The sequence below is a fragment of the Pseudorca crassidens genome, chromosome 19 (assembly GCF_039906515.1).
Source record: "Pseudorca crassidens isolate mPseCra1 chromosome 19, mPseCra1.hap1, whole genome shotgun sequence".
NCBI classification, from domain to species: domain Eukaryota; kingdom Metazoa; phylum Chordata; class Mammalia; order Artiodactyla; family Delphinidae; genus Pseudorca; species Pseudorca crassidens.
The window spans coordinates 52402120-52411837 of record NC_090314.1 but is presented as its reverse complement, the minus strand read 5'-3'; the positions used below and the strand labels follow the sequence as shown (position 1 = coordinate 52411837).

The window sequence follows — 9718 nt, the reverse complement described above, 5'->3', positions numbered from 1 at the left end:
CAGGGAGCCGAGGCCTAGACGCACTCGCTGCCCGCACCGCCGGCCCAGAACCGGGCCACGTGGCCGCGCTGGAGTGACCGCGCCCATCTAACGTCGGGCGCGCGCTCGCGGGCCCCGCGAAAGCACCGGGGGCGTGGCCAGGCAGGGGCGGGCCCGGAGGCGCGCTGGCCCCGCCCCGCCCCAGGGCCCGCCCCCGATGCCGCGAGGCTGTGCGTCCGGCTGTTGCGGATAAAGTTTGACGCTGGGCGGGCGGCGGCAGGTCACGTGAGGAGAAGATGGCGGCCCCGGCGGGCAGCGGGGGCTCTGCGGTGTCGGTGCTGGCCCCGAACGGGCGGCGCCACACGGTGAAGGTGACGCCGAGCACAGTGCTACTGCAGGTGCGGCCGCGGGCGGGCGGCGGGCGGCAAGCAGGGACGCAACGGCCGCGACTCGGCGCCGGCCGCTCCTGCGGTTCCTGCGAGGGCCGCGGGGCGGGGCCGGGCGGGACCCTCGGGGCGGGGTCTGCGACGTCCAATGAGCGGCCTCCTGGCGCGGTGGGCCCGCCCACTTCCGCGCCGGGCTCCGGGTCCGTGGGGGCGGGGGCGCCGCACTCAGGGGCTGTCAGGGGTCGCGGCCTCTGCCACCCCCACCCGAGCTCGCGGTCCTCCGAGCCCGCCTCCGAGGGCCCCCGAACCTTGTCCCCACCCCGGGGTCGCCCTTCGTCTCGGTGTGCTGTGGCCGGGTGTGCTGAGTCACTCGCAGCACTTCACCGGGCACCTGGCGGACGTCGATTGCATTACGTTGGAAATGCTTGTTGGACCCTGAAGTGTAGGGGACGGTGCACATACACGGTGGTGCAGGGGGCTGAGACGATGAATGGTAACTCAGTGTGTGCAGGGTAGGGACTGGGGCTCCCGCCCAGGGGGGCACCTAGGACCCACTCGAGCTGGGTCTCTGTGGAGTTTGAACTTTATTCTCTGTGTGTGGGGTGTCCCCGAGTGTAGGAAGATGTCTGTGGTGCCGGGTTTGTTGGGGACCCGGTTTGTTGGGTCCCACAGAGCTGGGTTGACAAAGCAGGCCCAGTGAGGAGGAGGAGAGTGAGCAGGATTTGCAGGTGAGATGTGTGGAGCTGTTGAGTGGACGGTCCATCACCTGGCTTGTATTAGGCTTAGTCCTACAGAGCCGACCGGCTCTCCAAGAGGTGGACTCTGTGCCCTTGGCTGCCTCAGTGTCACTTGCCTACCCCCGCCGGGGCCCACCAGGCCAGATACAGTGGCTCATGCCCTCATCTCACCCCTAGGTCCTGGAGGACACGTGCCATCGGCAGGACTTCAACCCCAACGAGTACGACCTGAAGTGAGTTTGCTTTGGCCGGGCCTCGGGCTCCAAATCCATCCACCCTTCCCGCAGGGCCCTGCTGAGGCTTAAACCCACAAGGTTTATTCTCTCACCCTCTGGAGGCTAGAAGCCCCTAATGATGGTGTTGGTGGGGCCGCACTCCCTCCAGAGGTCTAGGGGAGGCACCTGTCTTGCCTCTTTCAGCTTTTGGGGGCTCCAGGCGTCCCTGGGCTTGTGGCCGCCTCCCTCCAGTCTCTGCCTCCCTGCTTCCTGTGTGTTTGTGTCTCTCCTCTTTTGTCTCTTATAAGGCTACTTGTCTTTGAATTTAGGGGCTACCATGTAATCCAGGATGACCTCGTCTCAAGATCCTTAATTACATCTGCAAAGGCCTTGTTTCCAAATAAGGCACATTCATGAGTTCTGGGTGTTAGGATGTGGATATGTCTCTTTAGGGGCCACCATTCTACTCACTGCAGAGGGCTTTTGTGCATTTGGTTGTGTAAGTTCCTGGTGGAGCTCTGAGGGCAAGAGGAGGTGGTCATGGAGAAATGGGAAGAAACCTGCAAACTGTAGGTGGGTTCTGGTGGGCTCACAGACTCTGGAGTTGTGTGCATGGGTCTTTGTGTGCAGGCATTTTTCCAAAGAGAGGGCTTTTACCAGATTCTTGTGGGGTCTAAGGCAATGAAAGGCTCAAAACGCCTCACTGGTTGGTATGGATTTCTGTCCCGTATGGGGAGCTTCCAATCTTAGCAGCGGCGTGTCCTTCACTGTTTGGCTGTCCTCACATTCAGGGGTAGAGAGGAGCCCAAGGGGTGGGAGCCTGCTCTGCTAGACCTGGCCCGTGCTGCCTCTCACGTAGGGCTCTGCAGAGGAGGTGTGAGTGGAGATGCCCTCACGTCATCCCAGATCTCTGCCTCTTGCCACCGAGAATCCTAGGGCCAGTGCTGCGCTGTCCCCTGGCATCCTGTCACAGAGCTGTGTGCCCTTTCTTTGCTCTCCCTGAACCTGCCTGAGATCTCCACGTGGTGCCTGGTTGGACTGTTACAACAGGTATTGATTTTTCTCTTGTCTCCTTTGTATCCACCGACTGTGTAATTTGTTTAAAAACTGCTGCCACTGCCACCGAAGGCAGCGTTTTGCACACGCATGTGTGTGCACGTGTGTGAGACCCCTTCCTCTCATCTCCAGAGCTCTGAGCCCCGCTTCTCGGGTTTTCCTTAGGTCATCTGTCCTGTCTTGCACTTGACGTTGAGGTTGTTATAAGGCAATTTCCAGCCAGTGTTGAAGATGGGTATCAAAGGTGTTTCTTTCCCAAGTCTTCTAAACGCCCTATTCATGTTCAGAAAACCATTGTTTCCAAAGGCATCTTGGCATTCGTGCCATCGGGTGACCACTTTGTGTGTATTCAAAGCTCACATTCTCTCACTAGTGCTGTAGTTTTTCCCCTAAACGTTCATTGAAAATAGAGCTCACAGTCTGATTTCTGAGAGACATAAATAAGTTCTCTTTTTCCCTCTTCTGGTGACTTATTCTGGCTGCTGTCTGTCTCTTGTAAAGTCAAGGCCACACGGCAGAACTATTTTCTACTGTGGGCAGGAGCTTTTCTGAGACCCAAGTGATCTATAGGGTTAACAGTGGTGGTTCTCCTTCCTGTAGGGTTCCTGGGAGCTAAGGGGGTCAGGAGGAGAGGGCCCAGGGTCACTCAGGCTCCAGGGCCACCTGACCGCCACCCTCCCTGCCCACGGGTGAGGCAGTGTCCAGGCCTTCAAAGCCCACGCCCCTTCCTCTCTCTCCTCTTCTCAGGAGTGGGTATCTGCCTCCCTGTCAGTCCACCAAAGAGGTATGATCTGAGATGGATATCAGGAGCTGCAGATTGTGGTCCCAGCACTGCCTTTGGGTGGCCTGGGCTACCTACTGGCACTTCTCATCTGAGTTTCCTGTTTGTGAAGTAGGGTGACCACGACCCTGACTGTGCGTCTCGGGAGGGCAGGCTGTCAATAGAGAGCAGCAGGCGTCTCGGAGGTCCCTGGATTCTCCACCTGCCCTTCTCTCCTGGCTGTGGATATTTCCGCCCTGACTCACCAGTTCACTTTGCTCCCCTCAGTTCCTTCCAAGAACCATCCCTCCTTGGATCCAGGAGCTCTATGCATGAGGGTCAGAGGAGGCTGCAAGCCCATGTGGGCCTCTTCCTCATCTGTTGGAAGCTCTAAGCTGCCAGGTCCCTGTGCAGCAGCTAAAACATGCAGGACACAGACAGAGAGACTGAAGGGCTGCTCCAGGGTTGGAGGACCTGGCTTTGTGAGCTAGGAATGGCGGTCTCAGCCCTTCATCTGTGAATCTCAGCCACCGTGAGGGCCTGGCTCTCCATGGAGACTTCAGGCCCGGTCATTCCATTTGTGGTTCTCTAGAACTTTTGCCTCTGTCACTGGTCTTTGGGGTTGTGGCCCTGCTTCCAAGGGTAGCAGGAAGCAGGAGTGACAGGAGCGGGTCATTTTGGCTGATGGCCAGCAGCACAGGAAGAGTGGCCACAGTGGCCAGACTGCTGCAGCTCCGAGCAGTGGCGACAAGGCATCGTTCTGTTAGAACTTTTCTGCGCAGAGCATGGTGCACACCCCTTAGTCATGCCCACGTGCGCTTTTATCTTCTGAGTTTGTACTTGGGCTGGTTGCTGCTTCACAGTCTGAAAGAGCAGGCCCTCGGTTTGCCCCAGGGGTGACCTGTCTGTGTTCTCTCTGTTCTTGCCTGAACTGTATCAATGCTCACTCTCTCTTTCCTTTGGAAGACCCACTGCTGGAGTCAGGGACCCACCCTGTCTCTGCAGGCTTGCTGGCCGTCACTCTGTTCCTGCAGCCTTGGCGCCATGGGCTGTGGAATTGCTAGCCAGACGTGGGCGTCACTCTGCTTGTGCCGTGGTCCCGGCAGGGCTGGGCTGTGTTCGGGTCGGCGGGCAGCCTGTGGCTTTGGTCTGTTTTGCAGGTTTCAGAGGAATGTGCTTGACCTCTCTCTCCAGTGGAGATTTGCCAATCTGCCCAATAACGCCAAGCTGGAGATGGTGCCCATCTCCCGGAGCCGCGAGGGGCCCGAGAACATGGTAGGTGGCTCTCAAGGAGGGACTGGCTTCACTGCTCCTCCCGGCTCTTCCATTCAGACCATTTGGGCCGCAGGATGTATCAGCAGGCCGAGCAGACGGGGTGTGGAGCGTGGGCTGTTTCAGAGGGCTGTGCAGGCGAGGCACTTATCCTTGTCCTTGGGTGAGGCTGCCTTCTCTAGGTTAGGCCAGAGCCACTTTTCTACTCCAAAAGCTGATGATTGGAAATGAGACTTTTCATTCTTTGTGCTGAATGTTTTTTGGGGGTGGGGGGTGGAGAGGCGGTTAATTGTGCTGTGTCTGTATCAGCGTGCTGGTAGCATCCACCATACGACCTGATGTTTCTGGTCAGAAAATCACCAAGAGTCTTAGAGCCCACAGGACTCTGTGCGGTGTCCAGTGGAGCCTCACTTCTGGGACGAGGACACCCAGCTCAGGGGCGCAGGCTTCCTCTGACCAGTCTTGGGTAGACCACAGCCCGAGTCTCCTGACTGCAGTCCACTGCTTTCTACCAAATCAGTAACTTTTATGTCCTAGGGATTTAGTGAATGACACTAGGGTTACTGTGGATAGAGACAAGAATCATGGTGATAGCTGCTCTCTTGTGCACAAGTGGGTCCTTTACATACAAAACTGCAAATTCTCCCAACACTGCAGGGAAGTGGTTTTCATCCATGTCGCGAGGCAAGGAGGCTCGGGCCCTGGGGTGTTAGTTCTCTGTCCAGAGCCCACCAGGAGTCAGGCGCCTGGGGCTGAGCTTATTAATACACCTCTTTTTCCATTACAGTTGTGGTTCTCAGCCTTTCACATGGAAGCACCCTGACTTCCCTTGTGGGTTCCTTGGGTGTGCTGGAGACCCCCTCGCAGTTTCTTCCCACAAAACAGTTCCTCCTTTGTTTGTTATTGGGATTTAATGTAAATAAACGTGCCCTTGAGGAGTCCCTTGGCTAGAAGGGCAGGAGTAGCAATGACCTAGAGAGTCATGCGCTGGGCTGTGACAGGTGGGGCTGTGCAAGGTCCTTACCTTGGGTCTCTGCACTCGTGCTTTAGTGTGTCTGTTGTTCAACAGAGGGACCAGAGGAGAATTTACCCCCTTGTGGGTTATAGACTTGTGTCACTATTTAGGGAGATAATTGTTAAAATTATCCTGTAAGGCAGTGTGCTCCCTTACTAAAATTCAGCAAACACAATGCCCTCCGCCTGTGCCCTAAGGATCAGACTTGGTCTGGGGTCCAGCTGGGATAGCTGCTCCTCTTCCTGACTTGGTTCCTGTATCTCACCCCTCAGGTGCGCATTGCTCTGCAGTTGGATGATGGCTCCAGGTTGCAAGACACTTTCTGCTCAGGCCAGACACTCTGGGAGCTTCTCTGCCGTTTTGCCCAGATCAGGTAAGTGTCAGTGAGCAGGTTTGGGGCTCTGCCTCCCTCTGCCCTGGGGATGCTGCCACGGTCACTGGGGCTAGTCCAGGGCCACAAGCCTGAGCTTTGCTTTGACTTCATACCAGCAGGTGCTGGTCACCAGTAGCTCATCTTTTTTACTTGGTGTCCTGGTATGATAGCCAGGCCGTGCCCTTCTGGAAGAGCTTGTGGGGAACCCAAGAGGTCCCCACCTGTGTGGTGAGCAGTCAGGGGAGAAGTGGGGTGCTGGGCTTCTCAGCTGACAAATGTTGCAGGTGTAAAACTTCCTTGTCGTGAGAATGGGCCGTATTTAAAGAAAACATCTTGATGACAGTTAACATGTGTCAGTTTCTATCTGGTGATTAATGGTTTAAACTTTATTTCTGAGTGTGTCAAAATGGTAGTCTTCTAAGTTTTGGTTTTTGATTGTGGGATGGAAGACTTTGTCCACTTTTTTTTTTTTTTTTTTTTTTGCGGTATGCGTGCTTCTCACTGCTGTGGCCCCTCCCGTTGTGGAGTACAGGCTCCGGACGCGCAGGCTCAGCGGCCATGGCTCACGGGCCCAGCCGCTATGCGGCATGTGGGATCTTCCCGGACCGGGGCATGAACCCGTGTCCCCTGCATCGGCAGGCGGACTCTCAACCACTGCGCCACCAGGGAAGCCCGACTTTGTCCACTTTTAAAGGTCTCAACCAACAGAATGGAAGGGACCGTGAGAGGGTGTAGTGGTTGCTGTGTGGCCGTGGGCAAGTTGTTTGCCCTCTGTGGGCCTCGCAGGGGTGATGTGAGGATGAGATGAGTTAATGTGTCTCAAGTGCCGAGAACAGGACCTTGCCCACGGTTTGTCTGTGCAGAAGAAGGGGCTCTGGGTAGGGCCATCACGGTGACAGGGCCTCTAGGAAAGCCTGCTCTGATCTGATGTGGCACCCACTGCCCCTGCTGTCCCAGCATCCAGATTCCTGCTCCCCCACCTCAGCCGCTCCCATGGAACTCCTCTCCCCGTATCTGATGTGCTGGTGTCCCCCTGTTGCCAGTTCTTTCTATGACGAGGCCACGGTGGGCTGCTGTGCAAAGACCAGCTGGCCCCTTCCCCTCCTATGAGCCTGGTCCTGGGTAGCCGGGGATGCCGCCCCTGCAGCCAGCTTCTGCTTCCTACCCAGATGCTCTCCTGAGAGAACTCTGCCCCCACTCAGGTGGCTTCTGACAGTATTAGGGCTTCTAAAATGAGTACATAGGCTGCCACCTCACTCTACTGCTCTTGGCACCTGTTGTCTGACTGGTTCCTCTGTCAGCTGGGGGGGTCAGGCTGCTGTTACCCTTGTTTTCAGAAGAAGAAACAGAGACCCAGGGGAGGAGGGGGCTCCTCAAAGCCCAGGGCCTGGGTTGCCAGCACCTGCCTTCTCAGCTGCTGAAAAGATGGGGCCTCTGCCTCTGTTTCTACTTCCTTCTTTCATTTATTCAGCACAGGCTTGGCTGGGGCTCTAGTAGGAAGTTAGTCCTGGTCTCCCATAGCTAATAGGCAGGTATACAGAACTACCAGAAGAAACTATCAGAAGCTATCACAAAGAAGAAGGGAAGATGCCTTGGGAGGTGGTGGGGAAGGTCGTGGAGGAGCCAGCTGCACTAGGATCTGAGAAGGAGACATCTGGGCCAAAGGAGCAGCAAGTGCAAAGGCCCTGGGGCAGAAATAAGGAGAGGAGAAACACATGGAACACAGCTTGTGATTCTTCTCCCTCCCAAAAGGCAACTAAAACGTCATTAAAGGACTTTACAGAGATACAGCCTGGAGGATGGAGAGAGCAGGAGCTGAGGCAGTGACAGCACCTGGACGTGGGTGGGGAGGGTGACAAGGGGCCAGGGGTGGCAGGGGGGTGGCCAGGGCAGGCGCTGGATGACGTGGGGTCCTAGATCCCCTCGCACTCCATGCTGCTGGTGCCAGAGCTGGTTCCCTGGGTAGGGTGGGGCTCTCTGGACTGGGGATGCCCTTGCTGTCCCGAGAACCGGGGTAGGTGAGCGTGAGCCCCCCATGTGGCTTCCAAAATGGTGGAAGCTCCCAATGTTGGGGGCATGGGTGGCTCCCCAGATCACCACCTGGATACTGATAGCTGCACTGCGGCCAGAGCCCTGGGCGTAAACAGGAGCCCACAGCCAAAGGTGCCCAGACATTTGAGCAAGGCTGACGTGAGAGGCCAATGCAGACAGACAGGAAGAGATGGCAGCTGTCAGGACGGGTGACAGCATTTGTTCCTGTTCTCCGAGGATGGAGGGGCTGTTGGAACTGGAGCTGGATGCTATTAAAAAGAAACATTCAAAGATAAGGAAGGGCTTCCCTGGTGGCGCAGTGGTTGAGGGTCCGCCTGCCAATGCAGGGGACACGGGTTCGTGCCCCGGTCTCGGAGGATCCCACATGCCGTGGAGCGGCTGGGCCCGTGAGCCATGGCCTCTGAGCCTGCGCATCCGGAGCCTGTGCTCCGCAACGGGAGAGGCCACAACAGTGAGAGCCCCGCGTGCTGCAAAAAAAAAAAAAAAAAGGAAGAGCCCTTGGAAGTGGATCGGAAAGCTGCAGTAGAAGGTGCAGGGGTCAGCCACAGCTATGGATCAAACGGCACAATCCCTGTCACACATGACAGGGTGCCGCGTGTCTGGGAGTGGCTGGTGGTCCGAGGATATGCCGTTCTTCTCACGCGCCTGAGGGTTAGCCGGTGTGACTGGCTGGTCTGCAGCCTGACTGAGCGCATTCTTTCCGAGGTGGCAAATGCCTGAGGGCACGTGGGGTCCGCCACTCGAGGCTTGGGAGCCGATGCTTGGACCTGGGGTGCAGGGTCCCTGCCATCCCTCCTCCTGGGAGGAGCCACAGAGCCAGGCGGCCAAGCACAGGATGGAGGCCAGAGGAAGGGGACTCGGGACAGGACAGGCCGCTGGCTCCTGATACTGCATCTCTAGAAATAAAACAGAAGCACAGGAGGAAGCTGGTGAAGATGGTGGGAAACCGTCCTGGAACCGAACGGCATGAGTTTCCAGAGTGACAGGCCGGCTATGCCTGTACCAGTGGGGCCTCATCTGGTGGCATCACTGTAACTCATCAGGAGCTGGAGGTGATGGGATGGTTCCCCACGCTCAGAGAGGGACAGCAGTCCTGCACAAAGGCCTCAGGCTCCCTGTGGCACCACCAGGAAGGTGGCCAAGCAGTGCCTTCAGAATACTGTAGGAAATTCATTTGTTCTAGAATTCTCTATTTTGCTAGATTGTTGAAGGGTGAGGATGAAACAAAGCCATTTTTAGACACAAAGTTCACCCATTTACCGCACACACCCTCTGAGCAAGCTGCTAACTGCTCCACCAAAGGGCAGGCGGGCAGGTCCACCCAGAAGCAGGCAGACGAGGGGCGTGGGGGGCTGACGCCTGGGCCCCAGACACAGGCGTGGTGGGAGCCCATGTTGCCAGGCCCCCCGCTTAGGCTGTGACCACCAAAAGGAGGAGTAACCCAGAGGGAGGAGACGGGGCTCCATGGTACGGGGTCCATCCCCCCGGGAAGACTGGGTGGTTCCTCAGCTGTTGGCCTGGGGAGCCAGGGTCGCCCTGTCATGATGAAGCCTGATGCTCCCATCTGGCCCTCGAGTTGTTGGCTGGGCGGTCTGGGGGCTGCCTCTGTGGAGGGGCCGAGGTGCTGGGAACACTGGTTCACACGAGCCTCTCAGGACTGACTGACTCAGTAACCTGGGTTTAAGATACAAGAAACAGAATGTGGGGGCAGTGGGGACAGCGGCATAAGAAGCGAGGTGACATCAGGAGGATGTGGGCCCTGGGAGGGGTCGTCACGCAGGGACGGATTCTTGACTCTCGTGCGGCGTTGAGCACGGCACAGCACGCACCCTCTCTTTCTTGCTGTGACTGTTCTGCGTTTTTTTGGAAATGC

The 9718-nt window shown here is 57.2% G+C and overlaps 1 protein-coding gene across 8 annotated transcripts in view; it reads left to right on the top strand.

Moving 5' to 3' along the window:
* Positions 1–216: 216 nt before the first annotated feature.
* Positions 217–9718, top strand: part of ASPSCR1 (ASPSCR1 tether for SLC2A4, UBX domain containing) — a 31025-nt gene continuing 21523 nt past the window's right edge. For 4 of the 8 annotated variants that reach the window (XM_067716403.1, XM_067716400.1, XM_067716399.1 and 1 more), the window contains exons 1-4: positions 220–377; positions 1280–1335; positions 4294–4408; positions 5693–5793. In XM_067716403.1, coding sequence (XP_067572504.1) covers positions 276–377; positions 1280–1335; positions 4294–4408; positions 5693–5793 — 374 coding nt within the window. In that variant the 5' untranslated portion in view covers positions 220–275. Of the gene's footprint in view, positions 378–556; positions 859–1279; positions 1336–4293; positions 4409–5692; positions 5794–9718 lie in introns of those variants that run through there. The other 4 variants (XR_010937592.1, XM_067716401.1, XM_067716404.1 and 1 more) reach the window with 4 other exon arrangements.